The 17,187-nt window shown below is 34.9% G+C and overlaps 2 protein-coding genes across 2 annotated transcripts; both read left to right on the plus strand.

Moving 5' to 3' along the window:
• The first annotated feature begins 1,668 nt into the window (after positions 1-1,668).
• On the plus strand, positions 1,669-11,178 carry LOC131164370 (RGG repeats nuclear RNA binding protein A). The gene is made up of 7 exons (XM_058121510.1): positions 1,669-2,129; positions 4,374-4,683; positions 4,806-4,871; positions 5,009-5,144; positions 9,806-9,964; positions 10,068-10,124; positions 10,844-11,178. Exons 1-7 carry the CDS (start codon positions 1,940-1,942, stop codon positions 11,024-11,026), a joined length of 1,101 nt encoding a protein of 366 aa, XP_057977493.1. The 5' UTR covers positions 1,669-1,939; the 3' UTR covers positions 11,027-11,178.
• A 2,566-nt stretch (positions 11,179-13,744) lies between these two features.
• Positions 13,745-16,902, plus strand: LOC131164371 (pentatricopeptide repeat-containing protein At4g16835, mitochondrial). Its single transcript, XM_058121512.1, has one exon. The coding sequence runs from the start codon at positions 13,756-13,758 to the stop codon at positions 15,799-15,801; it is 2,046 nt and encodes a 681-aa protein (XP_057977495.1). The 5' UTR covers positions 13,745-13,755; the 3' UTR covers positions 15,802-16,902.
• Positions 16,903-17,187: the final 285 nt, after the last annotated feature.

Genomic DNA, 17,187 nt, shown 5'->3' on the forward strand with positions numbered 1-17,187 from the left:
AAATATTGATATTTGTAATTTAAAATATATTTTAAAATAATCATATAGTACTAGGGGTGAAGAGTCGGTTGGTTGAGTGAAATCGGTTAATTAATAGAAATTAATCGAAAATTTTTGAATATATATATATATTATAAAAAATAAATAAAATTTTAGTATATATATAATATATAAAATATTTTAATATTTTAATATGTAATATATATAATTATTTTCTATTAATGTATACTATTTGGTCAATTCGGTTAACCGAATTAATTGAACCCAAGAATCGAACCGAATATCGAAAATCAAAATTTAATGAAAATGAAAATCAGACCGAACCGAATAAATTTTTAACTAAACTGAACCAACCGAATTTATTCAATTAACTTGATTTTAACAGAATCATGCTCACCCCTATACAATACCTTACAATAAAAGTAAGTATCTAAATATTACTTATTTTAAATACAACCAAACATTGCTTATAACTTTCATTACTTTTAAATTCAACACTTGTTATAACACTTATTAAATTTAACTTATTTATTTATTTATTTTTTCTGAAAAGCACTCCTACATAAAGTGATTCCAAATTATTCCGTATCACCATTTGAGACATCTTAAAAAACAAGTACTTAAACATACTTCAAAAACTCTTCAATATTTAAGTTGGCAAGAGGTATATGTACAAACTCATTGACCAAACAAATGACGTTTATACTATATAAGGATCTTTTCTATTTATAAAGTTTGGTGATTCATATGTTATAATGTGCTTAATCACTTTTCCTTACGGAAATAAGATCCAAACCCATAACATAAAGTAGATTTTAACATGTTAGGAACATGTATCATTTTTCAAGTTGTGTATAGAGACAATTCAAATAGATGACCTCATAAATCACGTGGCTGAGCTCCATCATAAGATCTAACTTATATACCTAGGCGTGTCTCTTATCTCAAATCCGTCGTTTTTACACCTCTCGATCTCATATTGTTTTCTTATTCTTTAAGTTTTCTATTTTTACATTTTCATAATGACAAAATGATCTATTCTCAGTGAGAGTGCAACGAGACTAGATTTATTTTTTATTGTCATTTCTTTTATTTATAAAAAAAATTATCCATAAATTCAATTTCATCAATTACAAAATAAAAAATCACATAATAAATTCCGAGTCATAGATAATTGATTTTTTTGTTTGTTTTTGTTTAATTTATTTTTTTGCTCGATATAAATCATTTTCACGGGAACCATTTTTTGGCAATAGTGTATGGGCAATCAAATGTTACGTGACACAAATAACAAGAAAATATATATTGAAATTTAAATATATTAAATTGAGGAAACATTCTCATGATTAAACTCTTTAATTGTGAATTTTTTTATAAAAAATTTCAAATAATTAATAAAATATTACTTTGTTTTTCAGCTTTTCACAATAAATAAATATTTTCTAATTTTTTAATATAATTTTTAAAACTTGAAAAAATATTTTTATAATTATTTTAAAATTAAAAAATAAAATTATTTTTTTACAAGTGGGCAAAGCCATTGCTCGTCCAATTTACGACATCATTTTAGAAATAATTCTTTATCACTCTCAAATTCTAAATCAAGTGAGAGTAAACGAAAGTGTTGGTAACTTGTGTTGAAGTATTCCTTATCAACGACTAATAAACAAAGAACTCAAGACTTAGCATAGACCCGCCCGCACCAGAAAATTGCCCAGTAGGGTTTTTAAGATTAGGTTTTGCTCTTCGTCGCTCTCTGCCACTTTCGGCTAGGGTTTTCAAACCCCCTCAGCTCTTTCAGTCTCAGTTTCTCTGCGAACTGTGTTTGTTCTAGGTTCCCCTTCGATAGTGATCGATGGAGTTGGGAAATAGGAACAACTAGGGGTTTCGTGGTTGTCGCAAATATCCAATAACAGTTTGGGTTTTCAGAAACACAGGAATGGCAACCGCAAACCCTTTCGATCTCTTGGGGGATGACGACAACGACGACCCCAGTCAGCTCATCGCTGCTCAGCAGCATAAGCTCGCTGCGCCAAAGCAATCTTCGCCTCCGGCGCAAGGCGGCACAAAAGCTCAGCCTCCTAAGCAAGCTAAGATGCCCTTCAAGCCTGTACCTCCTGCTCAGTCTGGTGATCTTTCCTTCATTTTTGGTATTTTTGTTTCGTATTTAATTTGGATTTTTAAGATTGTCTATTTTTTGTGGCAATTACTTGTTTGGTTTCTTGAAGATATAGGAAAACAAAAAAAATCAAGTATTGAATATCAAGCTACCTGTTTGTCGACGTATTCTCTTTAGTTTTCTATAAAAATTTAGAGTACATTTTTTTGGCACATTGGCTGGTTTCGCTTGTAATTTATTTAGATTAACATTAGACCAGGCGTCAAATGATTCTTCCGACCTCAAATAGTAGACTTCAGTTATATTAGTGCGCAGGGATCGGTATTTAAAGCTGCTTAAATATTTTATATAGCGATGTAGCCTCATCCATCCTCGTGCTCATAGTTTCATGTCTGAACTGTATTCTGTTTGGATTGTACGGTATCATTTGGAAGTTTTTTTTTTTTTTTTTTTTATAAATTCTATCATATGACAAATGAACACAAGGTTATCTTCCTGTCACTAGATGATGGGGACTAGTGGGTATGCTGTTTTACATTAGATCTTGTTCCATAAATGTAAGTTTTGGTCATTGCTATTGTATTGTGAAGAATTTTTGGCTATCATCTGTTAATTGGGCTGAGTAAATTTTATTTTTCTATGCCTCGCATCTATATTTTTTGGTTAATTTTATATTTTTCTAGAACTGAAATTAGAACATTTCCAGGCCTTTTGCTCAACTACAGTTTTATTTTCATTTCTTTCAAAACAGTATAAAAAAAATGCCACGTTGTTTTCCATTTTCCCAACATTTGCTTAGAGAAGCTAGAAAATGAGATCGTATGGTTTTTTAGCTTTATATGAAAAATGTTGGAAAATTCGAAAATTTGGCATTTTTGTAAGTGGGAAATTGAAAATGGAAAATAAGAACTGTTTTCCGCTACTGGTCAGGCCCTTAAATCTTTTATGTTTGTTTGAAGCTCGATATGGTTCTTGCATATTAAAACACTGCATGATTCTTATTGAATATTTCCAAAACTGACATGCTACTAAAATGATTGAATTGCATTGTTGGGAATTTCATTGCTAAATGAAGTTCTTAGTCTTCGTATGGCCAGTTTTCTATCAGGGGAATGGTTTTCAAGTAATGATAGCAAACATGCCTTAAATTTGTTTCTTTCTCTTTTGTGATATTTTTCCCCTTGACTAATACAGTAAGGTATGATACATAATATATTATGTTGCTTTTCTACTCAAAAGTCTAAACAGCAGAATAGGACTAGTCCGTTCATCGACATTTACATTTTTCTCTCTTTGTTGGTTGCTTGGTAATGGGACTAGTCTGTTCATCAATATTAGCATCCTTCTCTCTTTGTTGATTCCTTGGTGTAGAATTAAAAACCCTATTTTCCTTGAATATGGTTGTTGTGTTTGAAAAATTATTGTTTGTTTGGTGACCAAGAAGCTAATCAATGATTGCAAAATCAATTTTTGTTATTATTTTTTTTTGTAAAGGAATGATAAAAAGAAGCAAGTGGTTTTTTTTCGAGGAGTATTCCCTCCTCATCAGACCCTTTGGGAAATGACAAGTGTAAAATATAGTTCAATGTCTGCATTGATTTCTGTGAAGAGAAAAAATGTAAAAAACTATCCATCTTAACATTTGCCACATTTCATTTATTTTTAATATATCTGAGAACTATGCTGGAAATAGTATTGTTTATTTTATTTCCTAGGGTTCCTTACTAACATTTTTTTTCTCTATACCTGTAGATTGAAGTTGGTTGGGTTTCTTTGTTCTATCCCTTGCTGTTTTTCTTCAATGGAATTAAGAATCCTCCGTTTTTTAAATATTTTAATGAGAAATTAATAAATCTTGCGTCATATTTCTGTCTGCTCTATGGTAACAAGAAAGAATCTTTTTATTATTTTTATTAAAAAATCATGGCATTCTTATCCAAAGAAAAAATAAAGGAGATAAAAGTCATGGCAAGAAATGCCTCTGTACTTCAGCCTTTTAATGCAAACTGTCCTTTTCACTGCTTGGCTGACAATTAACTTATTTTGCAGTTTGTTATTGTTGATGAATGCACAGTTGTGGAAGTATGCTATATAATTTTTATTTGCAGTCATGGGAGTGCTCCCTTCTCCCCGGTTTTAGCCTGAATCTGATGCCAACTCCTTTGAAGCTAATTTGGTTTGAGAGAAGTTCTGTTTCATTCTTTCTGTGTTTGTTTACCACATTCTCCTTACATATCTTTCTTCTCTTTCGTAGTAAGGGAGGCAAAAAATGAACCTGTCCGTGGAGGGGGCCGTGGTGGAGGACGTGGATATGGTCGAGGGCGTGGCGGTGGCGGATTTAATCGTGATCCAGTCAGCAGTGAGAATGCATTCAGTGGCAATAATGGGTTTTCTGGAGGTTATAGACCATCTGAAGATGGAGAGGCCGGGAAGCCTTCTGAGAGGCGTAGCTATGGTGCACCTCGTGGTGGTTTTCGTGGTCGCCGTGGTGGTTTTAGCAATGGAGAAGATGGAGAAGAACGCCCCAGGAGGTTATATGAACGTCGTAGTGGGACTGGACGCGGGTTGGCATTCTTTATATACTTTGCAGATGTCCATTTCTTTGCTTATGACCTATTCTTGTCTATTTGTTTCTATGTTTTTCATGTTTTATATGTAGATTTAATGTTAAGTTTATGTTTTGTAGAAATGAGTTTAAGCGTGATGGGGCTGGTCGTGGGAATTGGGGTACCCCCACTGATGAGATTGCTCCGTAAGTGCCTACTGTGATATCATGATTTTTTAAATTATTTTTTTATTGACAATGTTTACGCTACAACATAAATGCAGCTATTTTTCTGAGCTATATGTTTGTTTAGCTATAAATGTAGTTGTTTCTGACATACTTAGGGAGGCTGAAGAACCTGTCAATGAAAGCGAGAAAAATCTAGGTGTTGTTGAGAAGCCATTGGGAGAGGATGGTGCCGCAGATGCCAACAAGGAGAATCCTGTGAATGAGCCAGAGGAGAAGGAACCTGAGGAAAAGGTAAATTTCTTGGTTCGGCAAAATACATTTCCCAATGTGTTCTAAATAATGTTTTACTGTTCTTATGCTTTCTCCTGAGATTGTGTAATCAGAATTGTGCACTCTTTGGAATGGGAATTGTAGTACTAACTCGGAATGTAATATTAACTTGCTTAATCAATAAAAAAATGTGGAGCCTGTTTGGTCAACTTTCCAGCTATAGTTTTATGTGACACGCAAACCTTAAAAAATATATTTTTTTATTCATTTTTGAAAGACTTTGGAACTGAGAACAACATCTCAGGCTTTAATGGAAATGATATGAAAATGTTTTGGTGTTTTTTGAGTTAAGAAACAGAGGATACAACTTTTTTCAAAAATAGGGGCTTTGCTTTGTGTTGAAAAACCCCTGGTAAAGCCCTGTATAAAAACCTCTGGTAAAGCCCTCACTTTGTCCCCCCATCCATCCCCTTGCCTCCTCATGATGCAGCTGCTGCTATCTTCATCTTCACAATGCACATGCCGCTCTGACCTCTCTCTCTCTCTCTCTCTCTCTCTCTCACACACACACACGTGCGTGTTTGTTTGGCTTTGTGAATCCTTGATAATATCTGGTGCTTCAGATCATGGATAGCATAGCATTTTAACTTATAGGGCTGAAAGGGGCCAAGGGATTTGAATAATGTCGTTGTGTTTCAATTTTGGTGCATTTCTTTTGAATTTGATTGCATTGACTGGTGGTGATCGGCCTTTCTTTTTATTATTCAATCCTGCAGTTTAAAAAAATAAAATAAAATCTAGTAGTACCCTAAATGATGGTTGCAGTTCATTTATTCTCTCTGCCACGTTTATCCCCATCTGCATGGACTTATTTCTCTCCATCCTCCTTTTATTAGCTTCAGATTTGTTTTTCCTGCTCTGTTTTGTTGTTTTTACTACTCCTGTTTGTCCTCAGAATCAGATGATTTCCTTTCTCTTTTCTTTTTTGTTTTCTCTTTTTGGTTTTGTTTCAAACAAAATTAAGTCCTTGATGATTGTTTTGCTTGCACGCTGTTGTTTAGTCCCTTAGAAAATTGTAGTTATTCTTAAATTATTTCCCCCATCTACTTTCACCTGCCTTGAGTTATATTATTATCCTATTTGTTTGTGATATTAATATACTGGCTAGGTTTGGTCTGAGAACAAAATTTCTTGATACTAGTGGAGGGTATTTGTTTGTAATGGCTGTATATTTATAAACATTTAATTTTTCTTTGAAAAGTAAGGGTATATGATTTTAATTTATTAAATTGTTATTCTTTGTTACATTATCAGAACAAACAGGTGACAAGTAATGCAATTTTCCCTTTATTATTGTTGATAGTGTTCATAAAATCCCTCTTCATAATAGGCTGTCTACTATAAAGGCATGAAAGCAAAAAAGTTGAATTTGAAATTGATTTAAACAACAAGTATTCTTGGTTTTTTGGTTGGGAAACAAATGTCAGTAAAATCAATCATATACATTCTTGAATATAGAATATGCAAGCTATAATTCACTGTTTTCATTTTCAAAAAGAAGTTGGAAACAAAATATTTTGGCTCACTTTACCCCCCTCAGGCCTTAATTATTATTATTATTATTATTATTATTTTTTGAGTACATACGAGTAGGCTTGAATTCTTATTCTTGATTATTTGCACTGCGTTAAGTTAAGTTTCAAGTGTTTATTGACACCCTTGAACATCTGTGATATGCTGCAAAGTACTGACCTTTGGTTAGGAATGGTGTGTCAGTTCTTGAGTTGGCTGTTAACTGTCACGGTCTTATAAACTTTTGGGCTGGTGTTTAGCCAGATGAGTATGAACCCTAGCATAGGTACTGAATTTGAATGCTTGGTTACCAATAGTTTTAAGCCGATCCGCATGTAATCATACATGTGTTTGTGAGTGATGTCATGACTCAAATGAAGACAGTTGTTACTGACGTCTTTAAAGTGAGAGGATGATCTCCAAATAACCATTGATTTCCAGAGGTTAAAAATGACCCTCATTAAACAATTACTTATTTGAGTCCTGTCTTTTATCAAGCATTCTGTAGCAGGAATTGATTTGTTTATTTATCATGTGTAAGCTGTCATCAGTTAGAAAGCCTTAATTTTAAAAGGGTTATGTAATTACTTATCTTGTGGAATGTGCTTGGGTGCTTGAGTGCATTTGTTTTTGCCATGGTGTTGTTTTCATCAATGGAAGGCATCTGATAGCAAATTAGATGGTGCTAAGCATGCCAATAACTTGTATAATGCACATTAATGATAATTTTGTTGGGATATTTCTTAGTCTTTTGTTGTCATATGGTGTAGCAGCTTCCTTACACTGTTACTTTGTGGTATGAGGGATTAACCATCCTTAGGCTTTGAACTCCCCCCCGCCCCCTCTTTTTTTTTTTCTGGTTCTTATTTAAACTGTTTTCTCTGATCAACTCAAATACTATGGCTGGTTGCATCCGTGAAATATGATTTAAGATAGGGTAGGGTTTTTAGATAGTTTATCAATTTATAGCTTAAGCTTTCTTACTTCCTCATTTGATTTGTGTTGAGATTATTTTGAAGTCATTAGTATTGTTTTGAAAACACCAGCCCATGAGTTCTACTATGATGGTGGGTTGCATCTGTGAAATATGATTAGATATGGTAGGATTTTTAGCTAGTTTGTCAATTTATGGCTTAAGCTTTCTTTCTTCCACATTTGATTTGTGTGGAGATTATTTTGAAATCACTAGTATTGTTTTGAAAACACTAATCCTATGAGTTCTCTCACCTTCCCTGTTCCTCTCCAGCACACCTATGTTTGTATGCTTAGAAAGACCAACTAGCAGAAAAGTATGATATTTGATTTTTTTAAATTATTTTACTTTTCATGTTCCCCTTGTTTTTCGAATGTACTTGTAATCTATTTATATACTATGAAACTAAGATTTACAAGGTTTGCTCTTTGTTGCCTTATGCTTTGAGGTTCTTACATTTCCTCCTTAGGGTTAAAATGCCTTACATTATACCTTCATCTTTTAAAACATTAACATTTCAAGTTGTGGCCAATATACCCCCGATTTTCTTCAATAAACTTGATTTGTTTTTGATGCTCACTTGAGGTTAAGTTTGAGTATTTGATGCAATAAATCTAGGAAGGATTATTTATTTAGTAATAGCTTAAAAAAACGGTTTTTCCTCATTTTCTTCAATGGACTATTTTTTTGAAAGATGATATTTTTTTTGGTTTAGATGCTGAAAAATAGTTAAAATAATAATTTAAATTTCAAATTTATGTTTTAACTAATCTAGAGATATGGATATGGTCTTTAATGCCGTGCGGCATGATTTTGTGGCATTAACTAAAAAGCATGCCACGAGAACAAGTTGAACAGCTTTGCATCTTGCACAAAGGTAACTTTGTTTGTGCAAAAATCTGTTTTTGGCAGAACTTGATTTGCTAATCAATGAAGTTCAATTAATTGACTTGAATAGTGGTTCAGTTAGAAGTTTAAAAAATTTTGCAAGCTCAATGCTTGAGGACCTGTTAATACTTGTAAAGTATATAAAATAAATGATACTTTTTTGCATAAAGTGGTTATGCTATGATGTGTGATAAATAGTCAAGAGTTTGGTGATTTAGCTATCACTTAATGCTCAATATCTTTTAAGTTTGGTGATCTGAGTGCATACCAACTGTCTTGGGCTTGAATTTTTGGATCCATACCATGACATGCCCACTGGTTATGGGGTGAGCATAATGGACTGTGTACCTCTACCTCTTCTACTAAGCAACATATTGTTTAGGTTTGGTCATCTGAGTGAATACCTGATTTTCTTCAATTAAACTTTGATTTGTTCTCCATGCTCACTTGAGGTTAAGTTTGGGTATTTGATGCAATAAATCTAGGAAGGATTATTTATTTAGTAATAGCCTGAAAATGTACAGTTCATTTTCTTCATTGAAGGAATATTTTCCCGAGGTGAAGATGGTGATTGTTTTTTTGTTTAGATGCTGAAATTTAAATTTCCAATCTTAAGTTGTAATTAAACTAGGCATATGAATATGGTGGTAATGCCATCTGGCATGATTTTGTTGCATTAACTAAAAAGCATGCCACAAAAACAAGTTGAGCAGTTTGCATCTGCTGCAAAGGTAACTTTGTGAGAAATGGTTAACATAGATGGGTTAACATGCGACTATGTGTGATAAAGTGTGCAAGTAATAGTTTGGTTATTTTAGCTGTCACATAATGCTCAATATGTTTAAGTTTTGTGATCTGAGTGCACTCCAACTGTCTTAAGCTTGAATTTTTGGATCCATACCATGACATGTCCAGCACTGGTTATGGGATGGCCACAATGGATTGTGTTTAGGTTTGTTCATCTGAGTGCATACCAACTGTCATGGTCTTGAATTTTTGGATGCATACCATTTCATATCCAACACTGATTATGTGATGAGCATAATGGACAATGTGCTCCTCTACCTCTTCTACCAAGCATGATGAGATCTTTTTATTGGTATTCGAGATTCTGATTTATATTGACTATGCATATTATTTCTTTATCTGGCATTACTATTTTAGTTGAATTAAGTGTGTATTCTTCAAAATTCTCCTGTGTACATAATGTGATTGTGGTTGTTTCCTATTTTATTATATTTCTATATAGGAGATGACTCTGGAAGAATATGAGAAGGTGCTTGAGGAGAAGAGGAAGGCTTTGCTTGCACTAAAGACCAAGGAAAGGAAGGTTAATGCAGACAAGGAGTTTGAAACCATGCAACAGCTTTCTAACAAGAAGGGCAATGATGACATATTTATAAAACTGGTGAAACCCATTTAACTCTGAGTTTGCTATTATTTTCAACTTCCCAACAAGTGAAACTTATTGCAAAGTATGTTGACTTTGCTGTGTTGCTGCTTTTTGCCAGGGTTCTGAAAAGGACAAGCGCAAGGAGATTGCTGACAAAGAGGAGAGAGTCAAGAAGGTATGCTTGTTTCCAGCTGATTAGATTCTGTTGTTTACAATGACCTTACACATTTGGTACGTAGGAATGGAATCAAAATGATCAATTGATCATCATGGTCTCCATTCAAATTTTCATTTCATTTCTTTTCTACCGCAAACCAAACATAAAATGAATGTTGTATATATTTAGTAGTTCCATTCATGGTCCCTGCCTATCTTTCTTGTAAATGAGGCATGTTCACGCGATTCTAAGTAATTGTTTGCCATTCATGGTCCCTGCCTCTTTCTTGTAAATGAAGCATGTTCACACGATTCTAAGTAATTGTTTGCCATTGTTTTCTGACTAATGTATCTTTAATGTTAGAATTCACTAAAGATGGCTTTTGTGAAGCAATGCTTGAATTATAAATTCTTGGCCGCATGTTTAAAGTTGTGCAGAGTGGTCCTTGACTCCTTTCCCCACCTTTTCCCATTTTCTTGCTAGCATATGATGTAGTTGGAACTTGCTTAATTTATAATTAGGAATCATGTGGAGTGTGCTTGTGTAGGAAATTGTTTTAATGATTCGACAATTTTTTTTACCTGTATTATGTTGTCACTTGTGTAGAGCGGAGCTTTGAGTATGGTTGTGCTAGTACTCCCTATGTTCACTAATTTGGAATCCTTGCTTTGTAAGTAGGATGACATTACCATGTTCTACCAACCAGTATCTGATTTTGTTTGCCATTTTGGGTGTAGTCTGTCAGCATTAATGAGTTCCTGAAGCCTGCTGAAGGGGAGAGGTACTACAGCCCTGGTGGTCGTGGCCGTGGTCGGGGTCGTGGCTCAAGAGGAGGATATGGTGGGGGCAACATACCGAACAATGTGGGAGCACCATCAATTGAGGATCGTGGGCAGTTCCCCTCCTTGGGTGGCAAGTGAGATTTTAGCATTGAGCCTCATTCTGCTTCTCTTTGGTTTTGCCCTGTTTGGTATTTGTTTCTTTGAGTTGGTAAACGGGAGGATATCAACAGGAATAATGGAGTTTCCTGTATTTAAAGATATCTTTAATGTTATGTCTTCTTGAGTGTAAATTTTTAGATGTTTTTTGTTGCCATGGTCATTTGCATGTGGCTCTCATCTCGACTATGTTTGCATGCATTGTATTTTTCATCTTATTTAAACCATTAGGGAATCTGAAGCATTTTTTTTGTGGGTTTTGGACTAGGAAGCGATTCAATTTTGATTTAGAGTGAGTAGATTGAGGAAACCTCTGTTCACTTCTAATGTGGCTGCTGCGTTTTTTTAACCCTGTGCAAATTAATTGTGGTTCCTGTTGGGGCCTTATTTTATTTCCTATGAAATAGGTTGCGTTTTCAGGTTTATATCCAGTGTCTTGTGGATATAAAGTTTGAATACCTATTATTTTAATCTAACCTTTTTAGGCTCTGAGAGGAATATATAAAGAAATCTATGTTTATATGTTTATAAAAAAGTGAGAATATTATGCATGTGTAGGAAAGTAATGAGAAATTAAATTTTAGACTGCTCATTTTTAAATTTTATCTTCTAGAATGAGTATTCATAATGGCCAATGGGTGATGTTTGATATTAAAGGAAAATATTGTGTAATTTTAGCAAGTGAATGTACTCCACAAAATTGTGCCTCCGAAAATGTGTGACCTAATTGGGTCACTGGTTTCTTTGCAATGGATGTTTGTATGGAATGGGGCAATTTTTGCATCAGCACCAAGTTAAAGTTGGAGCCTGACTGGGGAAGTTGGTCCTGGCAGGCTGGCAGCAAGAGGGAGTGCCTGCCCTGCTAATCCCTCGTTCAGGGTTTTCTTACCTTACGCACACAATTGTAATCTAAAACATGGTTTTAGCAAGTTTGTCTAGGTATATTTAGGTACTGTAGCAGTTGATTAAGCATGTTCCCTAAAATGAGCCCTTAATTTTCTGAGCATCACTGAAAGAATGACTTGGAACTGGCCATTTTCTAGTTAGTAGGTATAAAAATGTTATTCTATCTGCATTATAAATGTCTAATTCATAATCTAATAACTACTAGGAGTGTTAGAACAAAGTGTTTTAGATAAAATTCATTTTCCTCCTATCCTTGCAAGTCTTCCTATACATTGTATGTGCAAGGTTTTCTATGTTTGCTTATGTTAGGGCATTTTTTTCATTTCATAAGCAAGGTTACACCCTCGTTCCCTTAGGCTTCAGTCTCGAGGATTTACTTGGGTTATCGTCGTTAACCGTCTTTCATCCATCGTCTTTTCAATGGAGAGATCGTCGTCTTCCACGTAACTTCTGTTTTGAGAGGCTCAAAGGCTTAATTAAATGACTCTATGGTTAGCCTAATCTCTTCACCATTGAAGATGTCCTTAGGCCTCATTAGGAACTTCAACATTTTGGGATCGCTCACTAGTGTTACCAAATTCTCATGAAAGGTGAATAATTGATAAAGAAATCACTTTATGCTATCATCATTTGCTCATTAGGCTAATTACTTTCAAGTAGACAGAGTTCTTGCTGTTAACCACTTGAGTATTTTATTAGCCTTTACTCTTGTTATACCACTCGAAATTATTTACTTCTCAAAGCTTGATCAATGATCCCCGCTCATACAAGGCAAAAGTATGGATTTATTCACACTGAGTATCTTGAGAGATTTTTTTTTTTTTTTGGGGGGGGGGGGGAGGAATAAGGAAAGGTAATATATATATATATATATCCAAATAAATACTTTCTTAAAGCAGAACATCAATTTTGAGCTTGAGATTAAAAAAAAAAAAAATTCCACTGTTCAAAGCAGATAAGAATTTGACTCCATAATGGAGTACATAGACAACAACTTGTTACGGGGATAACAAGTTAAAAGTCCATCGTCCCACCCTTTTGAGTTCACCGAGAAATTCCATGGGTAATCTATTTTTGTTTCTAACGAACTAAATAGTTAAGATTTTTCTTAAGCTCAAATAGATGTTAAGTAAACTTTAACGGCACTGTATTAGCGGTTGACTGTAATTCAATTAATCGCAGTTGTTACATTAGTATATCAACTGGTAATTCAATTTTTTGTTAAGGGAAAATTTTAATTATGATTTGATTTTTATGCTTAATAAATTGTGTAATAGATGCAATTAACTTATACTTGATATTTACTCTATTTCAATCATTAACATGTTAAGATTTTAATTATCCATTAGTTCTCTAATAACTTTTGGTTAAATAGCAAACTTAACGTATTTGTTGAGCAAAACCTTTTTTAATAAATTTACGAAAAGAATAATAGTTTTCCAAATGTAAGATCCCTCTAAATTTAATTTATCTCATGAGGGTGTCTAAAGAAAGAGAACAATATACTCATTGTTGATTTGGTCATAATGATTTAGTGTTACTAAGGATTCTAACACAAATTAGAATGTCTTTTAAATATATATTTTATTAATCAAGGAGCTTGATAGAAATTTTGTACATAAATTTAGTAAATAGAGAAAGAATTTTCTTGATGAATCTGCTTAAAAAATTTTAACACTAGCATTAGAAATATCATTCATGTAACAAAAACTATTTGACTACCCAAATGCGTAGCTTTGTGAGACATCGAAACTGAGCATTAAAAAAGAATTTATTTAATTCACAATTGGGACTGCATGTAACAAATGCGTAGCTCTGTGAGACGTCGAAACTGGGCTTACCTCAATAGTTTCTCACAAACCAAACATCAATACTCATCTTTTTCTACTTCAATAATTCAAAACCCTTATGCCATACCAAACAAGAAACTGTTTCCAGCTAATTTTCCTTCCTCTTTTCCGGGGAAAGCCTACTTGGTTTTCACCGGTAAAATGGCGACAACCGCCATAACAGGGCGTGTTGTCGTGAAATCTATAACGTCAGATGAGCGCGAACTTTGCGATGTCATTGCGTCGAATAGATTGATCACGGAATACACTCGAGCTGGTGATTTAGATTCGGCGCTTAGTGTTTTCCATAGCATGACAATTAAGACCACAGTTACTTGGAACTCTGTCTTGGCTGGGTATGTGAAAACGCCAGGCAAAATTAAAGATGCCCGTGAACTGTTTGATAAAATTCCCGAACCAGATACTATATCATACAATACCATGTTGGCTTGTTATTTACACAATTCTGGTTTGGAGACGGCGCGGGTTTTCTTTGATCAAATGCCCATTAAGGACACAGCATCTTGGAATACCATGATATCGGGATTTTCGCAAAATGGAATGATGGACGAAGCTCGGAATTTGTTCCTGGCAATGCCGGAGAAGAATAGTGTGTCATGGAATGCCATGATATCTGGGTATGTGGAGTCAGGGGATTTGGACATGGCTGTGGAGTTGTTTCGGGGAGCTCCGGTTAAGAGTGTGGTTGCATGGACAGCAATGATCACCGGTTTTATGAAGTTTAGAAAGATTGAATTGGCAGAGAGATTGTTTAAAGAGATGCCAGTGAAAAATTTAGTGACGTGGAACTCCATGATTGCAGGTTATGTTGAGAATTGTCGAGCAGAATACGGGCTGAAGCTTTTTAGGAGGATGGTGGAAGCTGGCGTTAAGCCAAATCCATCAAGCTTGAGTAGTGTTCTATTGGGTTGTAGTAATTTGTCTGCATTGGCATTGGGGAGGCAAGTTCATCAGCTCATTTATAAATCTCCATTGTACTCTAGCACAACTGTTGGGACCTCATTGCTCAGCATGTATTGCAAGTGTGGAGATTTAGAGGACGCATGGAAACTGTTTATTGAGATGCCACAAAAAGATGTTGTTACTTGGAATGCGATGATTTCTGGATATGCACAACATGGAGTGGCTGAAAAGGCTCTTTGTTTATTTAATGAGATGAGCAATGGGGGAATAAAACCAGATTGGATTACCTTTGTTGCTGTTTTATTGGCTTGCAACCATGCGGGATTAGTAGATACTGGGGTTCAATATTTTGAGTCAATGGTAAGGGACTACAGGATTGAGGCAGAGCCAGATCATTATACTTGCATGGTTGACCTTTTTGGTCGAGCTGGTATGCTAGTTGAAGCTGTAGACTTGATAAAGAAAATGCCCTTCAGACCACATCCTGCCATATTTGGAACTCTTTTGGGTGCTTGTAGGATCCACAAAAACTTAGAGCTGGCTGAGTTTGCTGCAAAAAACTTGCTTGATCTTGATCCTGCAAGTGCAGCTGGTTATGTTCAGCTTGCTAATGTTTATGCAGCAATGAACAGATGGGGCCATGTTGCTAGGGTTCGTAGATCAATGAAGGACCATAGAGTAGTCAAAACACCTGGGTATAGTTGGATTGAGGTCAAAGCTGTGGTTCATGAATTCAGGTCAGGAGATAGGATTCACCCAGAATTGGCTTCTATACACGAAAAACTATATGATTTGGAGAAGAAAATGAAGTGGGCTGGCTATGTGCCAGATCTTGAATTTGCATTACATGATGTTGGGGAGGAGCAGAAAGAGCAACTACTATTATGGCATAGTGAGAAACTGGCAATAGCTTTTGGACTGATCAGAGTGCCACTGGGAACTCCAATCCGGGTATTCAAGAACTTGAGAGTATGTGGAGATTGCCACTGTGCCACAAAATACATATCAGCAATAGAAGGGAGGGAAATCATCGTTAGAGATACCACTAGATTTCATCATTTCAGGGATGGGATTTGCTCTTGTGGTGATTACTGGTAACCTTGTGATACAAAGTTTCTTTTGAAAATTTAATTCATCTGCAAAGAAATGGAAGGGTTTTAAGTTATAAGAGAGAAGCTTTCAGTTCATTTGGAATGCTGGAAAGTTGATAGTCCATTGTAGCTTGTTTTATGCTTGGAAATCTGGGTGTGAAATTTTATTAATGGGTCATTGGTACTAAAACCCAGCTAATCCTTTTGTGAATAAATTAATTCCGTCATTAACCATTTTTGGTAGGATGAGCAATGAAAAGAGAGTCTGATTCAACAGGCAAGTTATAGCACCTGACTAAACTGAAGGTGTGCAGGGAAGGGAATTTATTTGAGGAAGTTCTCCAAAGCAATGTTGGAGATGCCAACTTAACTGAAAGTGCTTCTGAGTTGGATCTTGTTTGGTTTTCATTTTTTGAATGAAAGCTAGAAGATTCATCTCCCTTTGTGGGCTTGGAGAAATTTGTTTTGAAGTAATGTTTCCATAGCGAAAAAAGCTAGAGATGGAACACCCCACGATGGCAATTTGACAAGTTCCATGCCATATGTTAGAACTCAAATCAGCCAGTTGTGAATTTGTCATCAGGCAATCTAATTGTTGCAAGATGATGATCGAGCACTCAAACTGTAAGTGGAGGTAACGAAAAAAAATCCCTTATTATTTGAGGATGGAGGTCCATTTGCTGCCTATAGCTTGCACTTTGATGCATCTGGCAGTTCTCTTGTAAGTTCTGCTCCAAGGCTATGCATTATTGGGTTATTCAACAATGGAACTCAATACAATTGGATACCATAAACTCTCACCAAACTTCCCCTCGAGTTCCTGACTCATGGCCACAAGCATTAGTTGTACATTACTATTCTTCATATGCTTGAGGAAATACATCAGCAGAGCACTGACCTTAGTCATGCTTGTGGGCAGTGTCATCTGATTCTCTGGGAAGGTCACCTAATGAAATCCTTCTGTTAATGTTCTCTATGGTTCCATCTGATTTGATGCAAGGCAAGAATTGTTTGTCATAAGTTGAAGATTATCATCGAATTCAGTTTGATTTGGATGGGACAACAGCCTTCTATCGTTATTGTTCGAATAAAAAAATTTTACTTTAAATCATCACTTGAAGGCCCATAAATTAACAACTCCTCTATGACTAAAATATTAAGCCAAAACAGACACAGGTAGATTCCTAAGTGACCCCAGAGAGAGGTCTCTGGAGTTGTGACTATAGTTTGGTTCATAAAATAGAATAAAAATTTATGAAACAGTATCAAATTTATCATGACACTTTATTGGTATCTTTAAGTTTTTATCCTGTTTCATTCTTGCATCATTCTATTCGTGAATCAAATGTAGCATAAGCGAAACAATATATATCAAAACAGAGTCTCATGTCTT

Source organism: Malania oleifera, chromosome 9 (assembly GCF_029873635.1).
Source record: "Malania oleifera isolate guangnan ecotype guangnan chromosome 9, ASM2987363v1, whole genome shotgun sequence".
In the NCBI taxonomy this organism is placed as follows: Eukaryota; Viridiplantae; Streptophyta; class Magnoliopsida; order Santalales; family Ximeniaceae; genus Malania; species Malania oleifera.